This window comes from Lissotriton helveticus, chromosome 11 (assembly GCF_964261635.1).
Source record: "Lissotriton helveticus chromosome 11, aLisHel1.1, whole genome shotgun sequence".
NCBI lineage: Eukaryota > Metazoa > Chordata > Amphibia > Caudata > Salamandridae > Lissotriton > Lissotriton helveticus.
Window position 1 is genome coordinate 1,024,646,057 of NC_136072.1, and position 20,477 is coordinate 1,024,666,533.

At 43.4% G+C, this 20,477-nt stretch overlaps 1 protein-coding gene across 2 annotated transcripts in view; it reads right to left on the minus strand.

Moving 5' to 3' along the window:
• The window catches only part of PTPN11 (protein tyrosine phosphatase non-receptor type 11), a 581,214-nt gene that overhangs the window by 110,150 nt on the left and 450,587 nt on the right, over positions 1–20,477 (minus strand). For both annotated transcript variants that reach the window (XM_078667419.1, XM_078667418.1), the window contains exon 13: positions 634–785. In XM_078667419.1, the coding sequence (XP_078523545.1) occupies positions 634–785 (152 nt within the window). The remainder of the gene's footprint in view (positions 1–633; positions 786–20,477) is intronic.

Sequence of the window (20,477 nt, forward strand, 5' to 3'; positions counted from 1 at the left end):
AAAAAAGACTACGATTTTTTAACATAAAAGTATCAATTAAAACAAAATAAGAACACAGGTGTAGGGGAAGAGGGGGGAGATGAAAAGCCGCACATGGGGTTGTGGGAGAGAAACACAAGAGGGGGAGAATACTGCACTAGGACACTGGAGACAGCAAGTAACAAGGAACAATACGTGTGGGGAGAAGCACATAACCAGGAGAAAGCAACATAGAGGAGGGAAGAGAAGGGCACGATGGAGACAGCTGGAAAACACATGTACTCTGGTGGTGTGCTTCAACAAAAATAAGAAAAAATTATGGGAAGGATAAAAGTAAAGAGGGAATGCATCATAGAAGGGACAACCACAAGATGGACAAGGCAAGTCATTGAATAAGAACCAAGCAAATCAGAGTGACAATAAGGCCAAACAATGGTATATAATGAGCATATTTTAAGCCCACCCTCAGATCTTGGTAGGCTGACAACAGGTCGTTTCCAAACACAGAGCTTGCGCTGTCTTATAGGCTCAACTTAATAATGAATCATACATTTTTACATTCTTGTATAGATCAGTGGTCCATTCATCCAATAAAAGTCCCATCCCAAGTAGAAGCTATATGTGCATGGTACATCATTGACTTATGTGCAATACCTGTTCTTCATCAATCCTACGCTGCAATGTTTCAATGTAGTGCTGTACTGCCATATATATAAATCTGTACTGTGCTTCCGTCTGAACCATTCCTGACCGCTGAGACCTCACCATCTGGATGGTCTTTGGGACATCAATGTCGCAGTCCACACCTGGAAAATAAGCACATTAGTTTGCTTTACACTCGAGTACTGCTCATAACAGGAAAATCATGGCTGTGATCTCTTCATAAGACAATATCACACTCCTTCTACTGGACTGGGTACCATGTGACAACAAAAAGCAACATTCAAGGAACCTGAGACCCACTTCATGTACTTAGCTGTTTACTAAAGGAAATAGCACTCAACAGAAAAACATGGAGTCAAAGTCTATTCAGGTATGCTATTTAATTCACATTCAACATGGTCTTCCTCTTGTCCAATTAAACAACGTATGCTGAATGTAATGCACAGTGCACTCTATTCAAATCAGGGTGCTTCAGTTGTGTCACAGTCACATTTGCAAGCTCTTTCAATCAATCATGATTCTTATAAAGCACAATTACTCACCTGTGAGGGTCTCAAGGTAATCGGGGGGAGGGGCAGGATCCTCAATTTAGTCGAAGCCCTTTGGAACAACCCACCAAGCGAATTATAATCAGAGACATCATCTCTTTTATACTGACTGTCTCAAAGCAACATGTCTAGTGTTATTGCCATTTTTGTCAAATGTTGCTATAAAAACTAAAAGTCATGGAAGTCAAATCTCAATTAATTCTGATGCAGATTAAAGTTTGAGAAATGCAATAACAATTCTCATGAGTCGTGCAACAGGAGGGTTGCAAATATTAAAATAGGTTACAAATGACAAACACACCCAACTCAGGCTGAAAGAGACGATCAAATTCCACTATGGGTAAGCCACACAATTATGATTGTGAATTTGTGAGAGTATTTGTCAATTTAAGACACTTTTAACCATAGCATTATTACGAACATGAATTAGGGGTAGTCAGGTGTAGTAGCTGCTACTTCTGAGTTCATCTGTGGTACCCCATCATTGTGCTTGGTGACCCTGGGTCTCAAGAGTCATGAGGGTAGAAAAACATACAGAAACTAAAGTAAGAGACCAGTTTACTTACTGCACTCTTTGCCCTTTCCCAATTCGAGCCAGCAGTTAATAGAAGGCTGCAGAGTGGCAGAGGGTTGGGTAATGGGTCAGCACTCTGATGTCACTGACTGTTACATCGCTACTTTGGGCAATATAGCCAATCAAAAAGGTATGAATGTATGTGTTCATGCATCACAGGTCCAGGGGAACTAAACAACAGTTCCACATCATCCCTTCTTTCTTCTGTTTCTGTGAATGAGAAGAGTAAGGCAAAACCTACAGCAGATGGTACTGCATAAAATGAATGACGTTACTTACTTGGCATACAGATTACTACAGTCTAGACCAACATCACAGTCAATAACCATTTAATCTTGACTCGTTCTTAAAGAGCCAAATACATAAACCATTAGCAGGCCACTATAATTTTGTGCAATGGGAAAAGAACATCACCAATGAACTGTGGCAAGCAGCATGGTCAAACTATATTTTAAAAATGTATTTATTTCTATACCTCCAAACATACTGCTTTGAGGTCTCAAGCATGCACCTGCTTAACTGAAAGCATATGTCCTGAAGCTACTCTTAAGATAATGAGTACTATGCAAATAAAATATTAACAGATATGCCTATGAAAAACCAAATGTCATGTTTGATGTTGGTATAGTTTCAAAGATAGTATAGAAAGTATGTGGGGCTTGCACTGCTTTTTAAATCCATAGTTGTCCTATTTTTATGGATTGTGGCGTGCTTGAGGAGAAATCGCTGTCTGGTCCACACAGCGTCTATAATGACACAAACTAATTCAAAGCTGCCCCTGCATGGGGGCAGGCTGCTCCAAGCACTGCGAAAGACTGAATCAAGTCTTGTTAACTTTGGGTATTTTTAATAAAGTTTTTCAAAGTTTTTCAAATTCTTAGTTTCTGGTTCAACACATTGTTTTCATGGTTGTTAAAAACCTATCATGCATCGTATCCATTGTGTTCAACGTAAATTGCAAATCACATCATGGTGACAATTCCCAATGCATTTCGGGCTGTCAAGGAGCCCTTCGTCAGGGGATTACTCTACAAGAAGTCAGTATTCAGGCACTGCATAGCAACAAACAACTGAAGGTGGTCTGGGCTGGAAAAATCCCCAACACGAGCCACAGGTCTTGAGATGAGAGCTGAGCAGGAAGGATTATCCCCCAGGCAGGATGCGCTTGGCAGTATGTTGAACCACAGGGTGGGCGAGCCTGCAGGTGCCAGAGGACTATGATCCTAGACAAAGTCAGAGAGTAGGATCCCAGCGAATGTGAAAGAAACACCATCTGGAAGCTGTAACTGACTGCACTCACCTCAATCCGAACAGACACACTTGGCACTGGGGTGCCACATCAGCATTGCATATACCCCCCTACTACAGATTTGTAGCATTTCTGCTGGCTCCAGTCATACAAGACTTGACAGCCACACCCATAATAGATTGTTAGGGTCCCTTGCCCCATCTGTGAAACGTAGTCTTCAGTGCAAACACCATGCTCCTCCTTCCTGGGTGACAATTGAGACTTGACAGCCCAGAAGTGTAGAAGGAGCCAACTCACACATCCGAACTTCAATCAATCAAGGATTTATAAAGCGCTGCAAATCATCATTGAGGGTCTCAAGGAGCTGGAGTTGCTGGAACTGCATGTGCCCTCCCTCAGAGGGTGCCGGGCGGGCTCCCATAACTGAACAACTATTTCCTGGCAGCTAGTTGCTTCAAACGGCTAGGTAACTGGAGGATCGGGCGGAAGACGTCGATGTACACTCCAGGAGGAAAAACATCTGTGTGGTGGGGATATCGGAGGGAACGGAAGGCCCTCAACCCACACAATTCTTCACCTCCTGCATTTAATTCTGGATCCCTGCAGACAAGCTTTCCTAATTTCTTATTATATAGCGAGTGCATCGTTCATTGACTGCGAGGGGTTCTGCAGGCACCCCGCCATGGACCTTTGTCACCCACTTACTTCACTATAGGGACCGTGAAGCAGTCCTTGAGGTGGCAAGGAGAGGATAATGTTACTTACCCATTAAGCATCTGTTTCTTGGTATGTAGAGCTGTAGATTGACATGTTTTGCATACTCCTGCCATCTAGTCTTGGGTCCGGGTGTTTGCAAGTTGTTTTTCTTCGAATAAGTCTTCCCAGTCACAAGGTAAGATGACTCCTCCTTTCGGTGATAGTGCGCATGGGCATTGACTCCATTGTTCCCGCAGAGGGTGAGAATAGAGTTAGTAAGTGTAGAATAGAGTTGTCCATGCGTATATATGTAAACATGAGAAACTGCAACAACTACAGGAGACCGGGGAGGCGGGTGGGCACTTGTGAATCTACAGCTCTACATGCCAAGAACAGATGCTTACTGGGTAAGGAACATTATCTGTTCAAGGCATGTGAGCTGTAGATCCTAGCCCCAAGATCAGTTTTTACACCTACACTCGATCAGGTGGCCCCTGAAATAAGGATATTCGAACAAGTAGTTATGACCAAACTGCGATTAGCGACTAAATACATACCAAGCACTCCATATAACATCAATTCAAATGAACATAGAGCATTGCAACAGCTGAAAAACTCCAAAGAAATAATTATAAAGAGTTGTGGCAAAGGAGGGGGGATTGCCATTCTTGACACTGACAAATACATTGCAAAAATTGAAGACATGCTCAATGACAACAATTTCTACAGCAAAATTGTGAGAGACCCGACTCCAAAAACAAAAGCTAAAATTCATAAGTTGACATCTAGAGCCTTGCAAAATGGAGACATCTGTAGAAAGGAGTATGAATACCTCAATATAGACAAACCTAGGATGGCGAGCCTAAATGGCACCCCTAAGGTGCACAAAAATGAATTTGACCCCCCCTTTCGACCCATTGTGACCACCATAGGCAGCGTAACGGAACCGATATCTAAATATCTTGACGCGATCTTGCGCCCATATATTTCAGAGATACCTGGAAATATACAGGATACTCGCCAGATTATCACCCAACTTGAAGGCACGGCATTTAGTGCTCACAGACAATGGATGGTGACACTAGATGTCGAGAGCCTTTATTCAAACATCCCTTACCATGGCGCCATTGACGCGACTAAATGGTTCATTGAAACATATAACATCGATTGTAATATCAGTTTCATCCTAGACTGTCTCAAAATCGTTTTGGAAGACAATGTTTTCGAATTTAGGGGTACCCTCTATCGACAAACAAAGGGGGTAAGTATGGGCGCGGCGCGCGGCTTGCGCCCCTACTGTCGCGAATATTTACGTGGCGTTTTTCGAAACCCGTAACATATTCAATGAAATAGCCCCATTCTTCGAATCTGTGTTCTACTGGTCACGCTATATTGACGACGTCATTTTTATTTGGGACGACACAGACGAGACCCTGAATGAATTTATTCTGTGGCTTAATGCGTGCGACATTAATCTGAAATTTACCGCACACATAAGCAACACGGAAATGGAATTTTTGGACATCACCATAAAGCATGATCAAGGCCATTTATATACGGACCTTTATGTTAAACCATCGGCCCGTAATACCATTCTTCATTATGACAGTTTTCACCCGGCCACACAAAAAAACAGCATCCCCTTCAGTCAGTTTTTACGACTGAGGAGAAACTGTACGAAGCTTAAGGACTATGATGTGAGAGCAACAGCAATGGTAAAAAAATTTGAAGATCGCGGCTACCCTCATAGACTAGTACGAGAGTCTCTCAAGAGGGCCAGGTATTATGACTGTCAACACCTACTTCATGGCACTAAATCTAAGCAAATGACAAACATGGTATTTGTCTCTAGACATTCCCTGCTTAACAACCAAGTACGCCAAATAATATATGCAAATTGGCATATTTTGAATGTCAATAAAGTAAACCGAGAAAAACTGCCTAAACCACTCTTTGCATATCGGAAAAACAAAAACATCAAGGATTTGGTGGTAAGATCGTGTATGTCCACACCTGCTGAGTATACTCAAATGAGCATAACCAACATGAATCCTGTGGTTGGTAATTATAGATGCGGTTCGTGCAAAGTATGCCCCCAAGCTATTGAAACGAACGAACTGGTCCACAATGGTGTCAAAATACAAATAGAGGGCATGACTAATTGTAAAACGAAAAATATCGTATATTTATTACTATGCCCCTGTAACATGGGCTATGTCGGTGAGTCATCCAGATCGCTCTGTACCAGGGTGACAGAACACAAATCTGCCATAAGGACACATAAGATACATGCTCCTATGGTAGCCCATTTCATGGAATGTAACCATCAACCAGATGATATCCGATGGATAATCCTGGAAAGAATTCAGACCATAGCTGGCCTATGTCCTGATAAGATCCGCAAAAAACGTGAGGTCTTTTGGATCTTCTCTCTTGACACCGTTGACAAGGGGCTCAACTCTGATATTCCATGGGAGCAGGCGATCATATAAGCAACAACAGGTTACTTATAATATGCTGACCATTCTGAAACATTTATCATAACTACCATTCTGAAATACGAAGACTATTTACAATAAGGTACCTTGGTTTATTGTAATTATGACACATTGCGAAGAAATCAGCATTATTGAATAATAGCACTGTTTTTAAAAAAAATGTGAGGTATATATATGTCTGTTTGACGACAATTGAAATAACAGACATATGTTCTGTATTACAAACATTTTCGACGTTGACATTATATCGATATACATTAAAGATGGATTAATATGTAATCATAAATCATCTAACCCTTCTATCGGTGCGTACTTCCATTGAAAAGTCTGTTCTCTATCTCTATGTAAACATAGGGTAGAGCCTGCTTTCTATCTCTACACCTACATAGCGCAGAGTGATGACATCATCAAACAGACGCTCGGAGCTAGCCAGGTGTGTGGCATCTGATACTGATTAGGCGGGAACCTCTCCAATATATATAGTGGCTATAACTCTTTCACTTCTCGCTATTGTCGTGTGCACGCCACACGTTTATTCCCCTTACGAGATTGGATCACAGTCCGTATAGGAGCTCATGAAGGTAAGATCCCTCCTTAAACAAGCGTTGGCGTACCATCCATTACTGCCCTACGATTAGATTGGCCGTCACTAGTTCAATCGTTCTTTTCTCATGTTTTATAATCTAGGACTGCCACATATAGTATATCGTCGTGCATATGCCGCACACTGCCTTCTTATGAGATTTGACCTACGTCCGTTTAGGATTTTATTAAGGTACGGCATTTTTTCCTAAACCAGCATAGCGTGCCATTTATCGTTGCCTTTAGAATATAATGGCCATCATCAGTTCGATCTTTTTCTCTTATGTCCTATATTCTAGAACTACCATATACCGCATACCATTAAGGCTTTAGAACGTGACCTGGCTGTGTTCATTACAAGCAACCGTCTATCGTTTAAGGTAGCGTAAACTTTATCTATCGCTAGGGTAAATTTTACACATATCAGTCGATACCTTATTATAATTAGACCGTATATTTTTATACTTTGATAGGAGGTTCGCTGTTTAAGAAAAGATATAAATTGGCCAGCACCTTTTCTGTCGTCGTACTAAAGGAATCAACACAACCTAGTCACTTTCTCTTTAAGGTATAGTATTTCAATGGAAAGTTTAATACATCGGACTAAACAAATAATCAATTCTGTGCTAATAGTCAAACTCGCGTCTGCTTCCATTTATAGAGGCATATATCAACTATTCATCGTTCAGGACTCGTGATGAAGTCGATCGATTGAATATCGCTATCTGTGAGTTCTACTCATAGGATCTGGCCTATATACTGAACATGGTAAATACTCATGTACCTGGGATAGAAAAAACAACATAGCAGAAAAATAGATTCGCTGATAGGAGACCCCAATCTGTATCCAGCATTAACATAATGTATCTTAGGATTACTCCGTATATATATATATATATATATATATATATATTAAAAAAAAAGGGAGTTCCCTATAGGTGACCACATATAAGAAGTTTTTGATGGACTTAAATTAGGTCAAAAATAATCACTAAAGGAGCTTTGTTTTGGTCTATTTTGATTATATCCAGGGTCATTTTTATGGTTTACTAATATAAACTGAAGCCAAACTCCTACGGCACAGAAAATAGATGAATAATATGTAATTCTTATCAGCTTGACACTTTAATTATGTAAGTATACTTAATCTATGATTACCCTCTTTTTTCGAGGTAAGAAGACATAGTTGACATAAATCAAATCCAAAACTAGATAACATCAAATATGTCGGTATACTGTTCTCTCTATTCCACCCTAATATACAGAGCAGAATAGTTCTGACGACACAGTTAGAGATGTTCTATCCTATGTCGTTGTTGATCTTCTATACAACTTATTTGAACAATCATGCCTGGTTTGTTCATATGAAATGCATAGGTTAGGGATTATAAAGTTACAACATGTGTAAATATATGACTTGATATGTATTAGAGTCAGATATTTGTCTAAGCCACTTGTTGATGTATAACAAGAGACATTACCAATGAGCTGCGTTTGTATATATAGTGTACAATTGTGTATATATTGTTTATAAATAATGATCTCATCTCTCTCACTAATAGCTGTATATAGGAATGTAATGTATCAAGTTGCGACCGTTAACCTTTTTTCCCCGTTTTTACAACATGTACATATATATATACCTTTTGTATCCCCTTTTTCCAGCTTTTGTTTTGTCCAGTCTGTTGTGCGAATGACGGTCACCTGATGAAGGCAACCTGCCGAAACGCGCGTTGTCAAAACCAACCGCTTTGCCTATTACTATAGAACTTTGACCGGTCCAGTGTGACTTGTTGTCATTATGTTTTTGTATTTCTGTTGTTCTATTCTGTGAATTGTATATTATGAATTTATTCCCATATATATCGTTATTTAAACTGTAAATGAATGTACTCAATGATATAAGATGACTTGATATAACTATTTAACTAAATAAATCAATGAATAAAAAGAATCTTTTTGCATATCAAGGTCGCAGTAGTTTGTGTTTAGCCTATTGTATAACGTTTTTTCCTGAGAGAGATGGCACTTAAGAATTAACTGTTTGCTATATAGTTACTTTTTCAAAAATGTGAGCTGTAGATCACATGCCTTGCATAGACTTTACAGCAGTATACTCCCAGAGCGGAGGCTAACCTATAGCTGTTGCAGTGGTCGTCTGAAACAGTGTATTAAGTACTGCTTGGCCTACATTAGTTTGTTGCCTCGCTAACATATCTACACAATAGTGTTTGGTGAATGTGTGCGGTGTAGACCATGTTGCTGCCTTACAGATGTCAGCTACGGGAATAGAGTAGCCCCTATTTTGGGAGTGAAATGCACTCTAGGGGGTATTAGCAAAGGGCCAGATGTACGGCAATGGCATTTTGCGACTCGCAAATTGCGCTCAATTGCCAGTCCCAATATAAAAGTCGCAAAATGCCATGTACAACAGTGTCTGAGACACTGTTTATGATTCCCAATGGGGTCGCAAATTGCATGCCTCATCAGTATTCACGAGGCACCCGCAATTTGCAACCCCATTGGGAATGGCTGGCCCTCCTAGGTATGGTGGGCTGCTGGACTCAGTCTGAGACTGCTTTTAAATAAAGCAGTTTTATTTTTTAAATGCAGCCCGTTTTTCTTAAAGGAAAACAGGAAGCATTTAAAAAAACTTTTTAAGGGCAGGTAGTGGTCCCTGGGACCACTGCCTGCCCCTAAAAATATTTTCCCCTGCATTCACAAAGGAGAAGGGGTCCCCTGGGGACCCCTTCCCTTTTGCAAGTGCTTTACGAGTCTCTTGAAGAGGGTGGTAAATTGTGAGTGTTTTGCAACCGCAATAGCGGTCGTAAAATATTCTTTCATAGGGTAGCGAGTCGGTATTAGAATGGTACTCCCTTTGGAACGCCCATTCCTAATATCGAGTCGCAAATCCAATTTGCGACTCGCTAAATAGGGGTTGAACATGGCCCAATAGTATTTTGTATGCGCAAACGGGTTGCAAACCCGTTTGCGCATGCAAATTCTTTTCGCTTTTTGATAACATGAATGGATACATTTTACTATCCATCTTGCAATGCCCGATTTAGATATGGGATTGCCTTTGTGTGGTGGAGGAAAAGCAACAAAAAGTTACGTTTTTTTGCGAAATTCTTTTGTTTTTCAATGTAATATAGAGGAGCTCTTCTAACATCAAGGGTGTGTGGAACTCGATCTGCTACAGAATCAGGTTGAGAAAAGAACACAGGTAACTCAACCGATTAATTGATACGAAAGGCAGAAACTACTTTAGGGAGAAATTTAGGATTGGGCGAAGAACCACTTTGTCTCTATGAAGCTGAAAGAAAGGCTTCTGTAAAGTTAATGCCTGGAGTTCACCAACTCTCCTCAGTGAAGTTATTGCGATGAGGAAAGCAACCTTCCATGAGAGGAATTGTAATTGGTACCTATGCATTGGTTCGAATGGTGGATCCATTAGCCTTGTAAGGACTATGTTTAGGTACCACACTGGTGCAGGTGGAACTCTTGGTGGTATCACTCTTTTTAACCCTTCCATAAAGGCTTTATTCAAGGGTACTCTGAATAGAGATAAGTGTTGTCTGCTTTGTAAGTATGCAGCTACTCCTGCTAGATGTAAGCGAATGGATGTGTAGGCTAGTCCAGATTGCTGTTAATGTAACAGGTAACAGATGATGTTCTGTATAGAAGTATCAAGAGGATTGATATCGTTATTGTTAAATAGATAAAACATCTCTTACATTTTGCTGCATAACATGCTCTAGTAGTAGGCTTCCTAGCTTCTTTTAGAATATTCATACAGTCTGGTGGTAAGTGTAAATAACCAAACTCTATGACTTCAGAAGCCAGATCGCCATGTTGAGTTCTTTGGTATTTGGATGCCTGATTTCTCCATGGCTCTTCGTAAGGAGACTGGAGGTGAGATGCAGCTTTTGGTGTGGAACAGTGTGGTGAACCAGGGTTGACATGCCAATGTTGGAGCTATGAGAATTAGTGTGAGGGATGGTTGCCTGAGCTTCCGAACTACCAGTGGAATGAGTGGGAAATCCCCATTCCTGAAAGTAGGGAAGAAAAAACTGAGGATGACATTTTCACTCGGGGATTTGCTGCTTCTGTCTGCTGAGAAGGTCTGCAATCTGATTGTTTACCCCTGGCAGAACACCTGCCAGGAGATAAATCTTGTGGTGTATAGCCCATTTCTAAATGGCTTGTGCTAGTCATGAAAGTAGGAGAGAGTGCCCCCCCTCCCCTGTTTTGTAGATAGTACATAGCTGTCATGTTGTCTTTTCAGAATAATACAGCTTTGGCCACGAGGTGAGTTTGAAAGGCTTTGAGCACTAGAAACACGGCTAGTAGCTCTAGGTGAATTATATGGAGACTTCTATGCTTTGAATGAATGAATGAATACTCTTTTGTAGAGCGCATGGCTACCCTTAGGCATCCCAGCGCTATAAGACCAGAGTACTGATCCAGACACTAGTTAGACTCCATAATCCTTGAATTGTGTGATCCTGTAAGTGAGCACCCCAACCAGTGAGCGATGCGTCTGCTGATAGCAATGTCTGTGGAACAGGGTTGCTGAAGGGCCTCCGTTTGGATACATTACTACAGTTCCACATACTCAGCCATCTCAAACCCTTAGCCTTCCATGGTCCAAACTCCCGCTGGAGGAATGGTCCCATGACCTTGAAAAGACCATACCTACACTAGACCCCAACCCGGTTACCGATTACAACCGTTTCACCTCCTGGATTGAAGGCACACTTAACTTAGTGCTTTATTTTATTTTATTTATTTTATTTTATTCAAAGTTTTATATAGCGCGAACAGGATCCTTACAGATATCAGAGCGCTTCACAAAGACAGGGTAGGGGTAGTAGAAGTCAACAGAGATAATGGGAACAGTATAATAGTCAATAACATGGTAATAACAGGGATAATAATAACATACATAAAACCAATCAATATACAATCAGGTAAGGAAGTAATATAGGACAGCACAAGTCATTAATCCCACTACAGAGGTGTTCAGGTACCCCTTGGGTGTGTGTGGATGGCTTATACCAATGTTTTAGTATAGAGCGAAAAATGCATGGGGGCATCGGGAGAGTGGATCAGTAAACCAACGTGTATCATATCTTGGTTGGTAGTAAGAGAGTAGCGTAGTGGTGCCCCCAACAAGTAGAGTATAGTGCCAAGGGATAGGGAGAGCAGTGATACAAAGCAATGCAGAGTCTCTGAACCAACATCTATAATGATCAGGAAATCTTGGCCAGAAGGATGGTTTTCACCTCTTTCTTGAAGAGTGCAGTGGAGGAGATCAGCCTGGTTTCAGGAGGGAGCGCATTCCAGATCCTGGGTGCCATTCCTGAGAAGGAGCGCTTGTATGTTTTCACTTTCCGGAATCTACGAGGTTTCAGGAGTAGATTTTTTGTACTCCTATTGGATCTCGAACCTCCTGATATAGACAACTTTTGAGCGAGGTAGTTGGGTGCCTTGTGGTGCACGGCCGCGTGTGTCATAACTGCAATTTTTAGCTGTATTCTGGCTTCAAAAGGCAGCCATTTTAGAGACTTAAGTCTGGGGATATGTGCGAATGCTTTCTTGAGCCAGTAATGAGTCTCGCGGCAGCGTTCAGGGAGGCTCTTAAGGGTGCTGTTGTGGATAGCGGGAGACCGCTGAGGGCCGCAATTCCGTAGTCTATTCGAGGGATGACTAAAGCTTGTACAGCAGTTTGGAAGTCTTTGGCCGGGAGGAAGGGTTTAATTTTCCTCAGCGTGTTAATTTGGAAATTAGCTGCTTTTGTGGCTTTGCTGACGTGCTGCTGCATGTTGAGCTTGGCGTCGAGTGTGATGCCTAGGGATTTCGCCGAGTCCATGATGGTAGGTTGGACATTGAGTGCTGTTAGGTTGTTGAGCCAGGTTTGGGTGGTGGAGATTTTCGCCGGGGGTGAGATGAGTAGGAACTCAGTTTTCAGAGCATTTAGTTTGAGGTGATTATCGGCCAGCCAAGATTGGGTGTTAATAAGCGTGGAATTCAGATGTTTGATATCTTCCGGGGATTGTAGCTTTAGATAGAGTTGTGTGTCATTGGCCTACATATGGAATTGAACATTGGATGCTTGGAGCAAGGTGGCGAGCGGTTCCATGACGAGGTTGAACAGTGTAGGGGAGAGGGTGGATCCTTGTGGAACACCTAGATCTGCAGGCACAGGTGTAGATAGCACATTGTCGATCTTGAACCTCTGAGACCGGTTGTGAAGGAAGGACGAAAACCAATTGAGAACAGTACCCGATAGCCCCATTCTAGTACTTAGCAGCTCCAGCAAGTTCTCATGTTTGACCGTGTCAAATGCTGACGAGAGGTCAAGAAGGATGAGGAGGCAGGACTCATTGCGATCCAGAATTTGGAGGGCGTCATCAATTATGTGTGTCATAGCGGTTTCCGTGCTATGTTTCGCTCTGAAGCCTGATTGATGAGGGTTGAGGAGGTCAAATTGATCAATGTGTTTTGTTAGTTGGAGTTGGACACATTTCTCCAGCAGTTTGGCCAGGGTGGGGATATTGGTGATGGGCCGATAGTTGTTTAGGTCGGTCGGATCAGCTGTAGGTTTCTTGAGTATAGGCGTGACTTGCCCCACCTTAAGGGAGTCTGGAATGTGGCCTTGTTGCAAAGAGCTGTTGATGATCTTGGTCCAGAGAGGGAGGAGCAAGGGGATAAAGTCTTTTACAGCATTAGCAGGTAGAGGGTCTGTGAGGTGATTAGAGGGCTTCAAGGTGCAGAGCAGTTTCCAAAAAAAACTCATCCAGAAAAAAACTGGATCCAATAAAACAGCATGGTTCTGCCCTGAATTACATACACCTCCTCAAACAACAATGCAAAAAGCTGGAGAGACAATGGAGGAAAGACTTCTCCCACAGTAAGAAATCAGAATATAGAGCATCCCTATGAACATACAAGGCGGAAATTACAAAAACCCAAGCCTTACACTTCGAGGAAAAGATTTCCCTTGCAGCTAACTCCCTCAGGGAAATCTTCCAGATTGCTAAAAAGATATTAAAAGTCCCAGACCCACCTACGATACCTGACCCTTCAGGACGCCGGTGCAACAACCTTGCACAATTCTTCTCCTCTAAAGTACAAAATATACTTTAGCTCCTTCCTGTGAAAGATAATGTATTTTTAACTATTGCTACCAGCCCTCGTCATTGGAATCTCTCCCTCCTATTCTCGCTTCTGTGAAAAGTGGGTCGCCACTGGACCCTGCACCACCTAACATCCTGGAAATGGCAGCATCCACTGTCACCCCCTCCATCCTCAATGTGATCAATGCCTCCTTCACCTCGGGCCTAGTCCCCCTGAGTGGAAAAGACCGATGGTAAAAGCACTAATAAAGAAACCCTATTTGGACCCTAGTGACCTTGGCAACTACCGGCAAATTTCGCTCCTCCCAAGATTGAGCAAAATCGCAGAAAAATATGTTAACAGTACACTTTCTGAGTTTCTCGAGTTGTACGATCTGCTCCGCCCATCACAAACAGGTTTCCGTCCCGAAACCGCTCTGTTAACGGTAGTGGAGGAAGCAAGAAATATCCTTAACTCAGGAGGCTCATCTGTCATCATCCTCCTTGACCTTAGCGTGGCCTTTGACACGGTGAACCATCAAATTCTGGTTCATCGCCTCAGGAACGTGGGATTATCTGGCCGCGCTCTCACCTGGCTTCCGTCCTTCCTGGAAGGAAGGTTTTTTCAAGTGTTTGAAGATGACATCATCTCAGATCTCGTACCCTTGCAGTGCGGAGACCCACAGGTCTCCTCCCTGAGCACTACTCTTTTTAATGTTTATATGTCTCCCCTAGAGAACATTGTCGCCCCCTTTGGGATCCACATTGTGTCTTACGCCGATGACATGCAGCTTTGAATCAAGCTGACCAGTCGCCCACTGACCTCCACTCCTGTCTTGAGGAAGTGGCTAAGTGGATGAGTCTTTCCCATCAGTAACTCAACGACGACAAAACCGAGCTGATGATGCTTGGTAACCATCTAAGTATCAACATTAATGCTCTCTGGCCAGCTTCATGGGGACGGCCCCAGTTCCAAAATCTGGAGAAAAAAAAAGTCCAGGCATCTGGCTAGACCAAGACCTCTCCTTCAAAATCCAAGCCCGGAAGATGGTCACTTCATGCTACGGTCTGCTTAAAATGATCCGCAAAGTAATCCTCCCTGTTCCATTTCCAGCAAAAAAGATACTGATTCAGGCCTTGATCCTTTCTAGTATAGATTGTGGCAAAGCCCTCTATCTGCAGTCGCCCAAAGCGGTGGTCACGAGGCTTCAGATTGTCCAGAACTCGACGGCAAGACTGCTCACCGCTACTGGACATCGCTGTTCTGCAAGGCCCGCAATCCGCTCCCTGCACTGGCTCCCAGTGCAGGAGAGAGTCAACTTCAAGGCCCTCTGCGTGGCCCACATGCCTCTGGAAGGGAACGGACCCACCCATTATCAAAGCTTTGATCCGTCTTAATAAAGCCTCCAGAAACCTTCGCTCTGACACGCTCCATCTGGCAGAAGTTCACAGAATTAAGAGAGACAGAAGCGGGGGAAGACTTTTCTCCTACAATGCCAACAAACTTTGGAACACTCTCCCACTTCACCTGCGTAGGGAACCCAACCACCTCATTTTCCGAAGGCTACTTAAAACCTGGCTTTTCCCTTAATCTATGGTCGTGCGCTCTCTGGTTTTGCTCAGCGCTGGGACACTCCCGGGTAGCCATGCGCTTTAAAAGAACCCATTTCATTTTGTGTGTTCCACCACTGAAGAGAGCGATGGGTGTGGCCGTCTACCAACAGTAGATCGGTTAATTGACCCTGCGACTGGTTCCACTGACTTGCTAAGCATTTTTTAAGGGAACGCATGTGAAGTCTTGGATGGGGTACGATTATGATGCAAGACGCCATCATTCCCGGCAGTTGCATGAAGACTCTGGCTGGTAATGAGTGGTTGGGCTGACATTGAGTGAGAAGAGACTAAATATTGTGAATTCTGGCTGCATTGGGAGAGGTTAGAGCTTTTTGAGTGTCTATGTGGGCTTCCAAATAAATCTGTGTGTTTGAAAGCTGCAGATGGGACTTCAGTGCATTCACTGTAAACCCTAGTGGTGTAATAAGTGAATTGCGGCTTGAGTGTGTTGGAGACACTTCTGGTAAGTGCTGGCTTTGATGAGCCAGTCGTCCAGATAGGGGAGGATGTGGGTATGCTGTCTTCTCAGATGAGCTGCGACTACTGCCAGGCATTTAGAGAGTCAACTTCAGGGCCCTCTGCGTGGCCCACATGCCTCTGGAAGGGAACGGACCCCCCATTTTCAAAGCTTTGATCCGTCCTTATAAAGCCTCCAGAAACCTTCGCTCTGACACGCTCCATCTGGCAGAAGTTCCCAGAATTAAGAGCGACAGAAGCGGGGGCAGACTTTTCTCCTACAATGCCGCCAAACTTTGGAACACTCTCCCACTTCACCTGCGTAGGGAACCCTACCACCTCATTTTCCGAAGGCTACTTTTAACCTGGCTTTTCCCTTAATCTATGGTCGTTCGCTCTCTGGTTTTGCTCAGCGCTGGGACACTCCCGGGTAGCTATGCGCTTTAAAAGAACCCATTTCATTTTGTGTGTTCCACCACTGAAGAGAGCGATGGGTGTGGCCGTCTACCAACAGTAGATCGGTTAATTGACCCTGCGACTGGTTCCGCTGACTTGCTAAGCATTTTTTAAGGGGACGCATGTGAAGTCTTGGATGGGGTACGATTATGATGCAGGACGCCATCATTCCCGGCAGTTGCATGAAGACTCTGGCTGGTAATGAGTGGTTGGGCTGACATTGAGTGAGAAGAGACTAAATATTGTGAATTCTGGCTGCATTGGGAGAGGTTAGAGCTTTTTGAGTGTCTATGTGGGCTCCCAAATAAATCTGTGTGTTTGAAAGCTGCAGATGGGACTTCAGTGCATTCACTGTAAACCCTAGTGGTGTAATAAGTGAATTGCGGCTTGAGTGTGTTGGAGACACTTCTGGTAAGTGCTGGCTTTGATGAGCCAGTCGTCCAGATAGGGGAGGATGTGGATATGCTGTCTTCTCAGATGAGCTGCGACTACTGCCAGGCATTTAGTAAATACTTTGGGAGAAGTGGTGACTCTAAACTGTAGTACTTTGAATTGGTAATGTTGACCCGCTATCACAAATTTGAGATATTTGCGATGAGCGGGGTGAATTGGAATGTGGAAATATGCATCCTTTAAGTCTAAAGTGTAAAAGTGGGAGCACTTGTTGAAGTGTACCAATGTCAAAATGTTCTGACAGTATGTAGAGGTTCAGTTCTCTGAGGTCCAGAATAGGTTTTAACGAGCTGTCCTTTTTGGGAATTTGAAAATACAGGGAGTAAACGACGGACTCTTGATATTGTAATGGTACTGGTCCTATGGCTCATTTACCAAGAGAGACTGAGCTTCCTGTTTGAGGAGGTACAAATGTTCTAGTGATAGTTTGTGAGAACGAGGTGGAATGTTTGGAGCATTGGTTGTAAGCTCCAGGCAATAACCATGATGGATAATTCCTAACACCTATTTGTCTGTTGTTATAGAGTGCCAAATGGGAAGGAAATTGTAGAAGACATCCTCCGAAAGGTGTTAAATGATCGGGGTGAAGGGTAGGTGAGTCACTGCTTGTTAGAGATGGGGAAGTTACGGGGTGTGGAACCCTTTCCTCTACCCATGCCATTGTTTTCTCTATATCCTCCTCTAAAGAAACCTCTTGTGGAGGAAGGTTGATTGTTGCCTTTATAGAAGGAAACCTTAGTGTCTGAAGATGTGGTCTTAGACCTCCCACGATAAAAGGAGCAATGAAAGGAGCCCTGGTTTGAAGGAGACTGTAGAGTTTCCAAAGACTTTGCTATCTCAGTGTCTTTTTTCATTTTCTCTAAAGCCTGATCAACTTCAGGCCCGAAAAGATGTTGTTTATCAAATTAAGAGTTCAAGATGAATTGCTGGAGATCAGGTTTGAAACCGGAAATTCTTAACCATGCATGTCTCCTTAGTAACACACTAGTGCTAATCTCTCGAGCTGCAGTATCAGCAACATCTAAGGCACATCTAATACAGGAATTAGAGATGAGGTTTACTTCTTGTACTAAATCCTGTGCATTAGCTTTGTGCTCTTCTGGGAGATATTGGAGAAATTGCCCCATTTCGTCCCAGTGCGCTCTTTCATACCTGGCTAAGAGGGCCTGGGTGTTGGAGATGAACCAATGATTCCACGCTTGATCAGCTATTCCTTTGCCAGAGGCGTCTATTAAATTTGACTCTTTGTCCGGAGGGCGGGGGGTGGAGGGGTGGGGGGGATTCCCAGAGGTTTATGAATTAGCCCGTTTACGGGCATTAGAGACAACAAGTGAGTCTAAAGGTAACTGCCCCTTAATGAAGACTGGATCAGAGGGAGCAGGCTTATACTTTTTAAATATTCTGTGAGTCAGAATGTGAGCATGAACAGGATCTTTGAAGATGTAATCGGCATGTCTCATCATGCCTTTGAGCATAGGGTGAGTCTGACTAGATCTGTGTGTACTACTCAAAGTTTCGAACAAGAAATCTTCCTCTAGGGATTCTTTGTGTAGTTGTACTCCGTGATATTGTGCAGCTCTAGCAAGCAACTCTAAATAATCTACAATGTCATCAGGCAGGGTAGGCTTTGCAGAGTAAAGGTCTGGGTCATTATCTGTATGTGGATTAATAGTGTAGTCTTTCCAGGGATCTACGTTAACTGAATATCCTCATCATCTCCATCATCATGCTGTGAGGGTGGAGAATTGTGTGGTGTGATATGTATGTGTTCCAATACTGGAGAAGGTAGTGAAGGTGTAAGGGAAAGTGGTGTAAGAGGAGGAGGAGAAGGGTTAGTATCGACATTCTTCTTTTTTAATGGAATCTTATATTGTATGTCCTCTGACTCAGGTTTGCGTTTGTGATCCCGTTTGGTAAGAAGATATCCTGTTTCAGGGTAATGTAAAGGTCCTTTTGTTTAGGAACCGATTTAAGGGGTGGTAAGTCGTGAATCGGCTCCTGAGACTTCAAAAGAGCATTTTTCAGTTTTGGCGCCGATGACTTCAGTGTCGATATTGAATGACTTTTCGGCGCGGAAGGTTTGGGCTACGAAGAAGTTTTGAATTTTGGCATCAAGGGTTTCGACTCCGAAGCAGTCCTTGACTTCGAGCTCGAAGGTTTCGACTCGGACTTTGGCCATCTTGATCCCGATCTGGAAGGCTTGACAATGGGTTTGGGTGCCGAGCTGGAAAGCGGGGCGTCAGAAACATCATCTCGGTGCCGACCTTTGACCGGAGGCAGAGGTGGGCCTGAAGCCTTTTGCTTAGTTTAATTTGGATTTCGGAGCAAAGGGGACCTTGGCCCTGCGGTATGTCCTCTTCCATTTCCGTGTTCGATTTAGGAATCGATATGGGCTGCTCTTCCTGTTCCTCTCCGGCCCCTTGTGCATCGAATTCTTCTTGCTCGGGTTTTTCACCAAAGATGTCCGTCATGTATTCGATGTTTTGGCTTTGCATTTCATGAAATCGAGGCCGATGATTGCAGAACGTTTTCTTGGATCAAAAGGATCTGTACGCGTTGCAGTCTTGTTCGTTGTGCTCTGGAGATAAGCACAAGTTGCACAGTTTGTGCAAATCGGTGCGCAGATATTTTACGTGGCACCGAGAGCAGAATTTGAATGGAGTCCGTTCCATCGACTGCGAGGTGGACCGACACGGTTAGACCCAAAGGGCTTCCACGAGTCTTATGATTGAAATTGTCATTTTCCTCGACCAATACAATACGCGGAGAAGTGGGATACGTATATGAAACAATACTTCAGCAGGTATAGTAGATTGCACTCCGAGGGGAACCCGAAGAACGGTTTCAAACCGGAGTGCAGCAATTCACGTCCGAACCCGATGGCGGAAAAAAACTATCTAACAATGGAGTCCATGCCCATGCGCACTATCGCCGAAAGGAGGAATCACCTTAGCTTGTGACTGGAAAGACTTCTTCGAAGAAAAACAACTTGAAAACATCCGGACCCAACACTAGACGACAGGAGTATGCAAAGCATGTGATCTACAGCTCACATGCCTCAAACAGGGGGGTTTCATCTTTTGGTATAGGCAGAGCAATGATTTTTTCAGGTTACACTCTCAGAGTCCAAAGGAAAGAAGAGTGTTAGACCTGTCAGCTTTTGGATGGTCTCCCCCTATGTTTTTTTTCCCTTTCTGCCTCACATTTCTTTTTCCATCAATCCTTTTTGGTGGCCTTAGGTATCCGAGTGCCCCACCTCTACTAATTAGTGCTGAGGCAAAGGTGCGCCTTCCTAAAATGGTGGGTAGAAAGAGTTTCTAAGATGGACGCCTGCTAGAAATCACGTCAGAGTTCTGGCCCATAGGAGAACATGAGGGGGTTCCAGAACCTTCCGGTCCACTCTAGCGACCTGGGGCTAGGCTATATAAGGGAGGACACTGGGCGGCCATTTTGGTCACTGATGGGTTGGCTGGAGTGTAGACAACTGTGTCAGGGGGATTGTGCCTCAGGCTAATTTGACTGCTCCTAGGGGCTGCGAGTGGGTTGTGGGTGCTGCCCTCCTTCCTCTTGATCTGACCCTGCCTATAT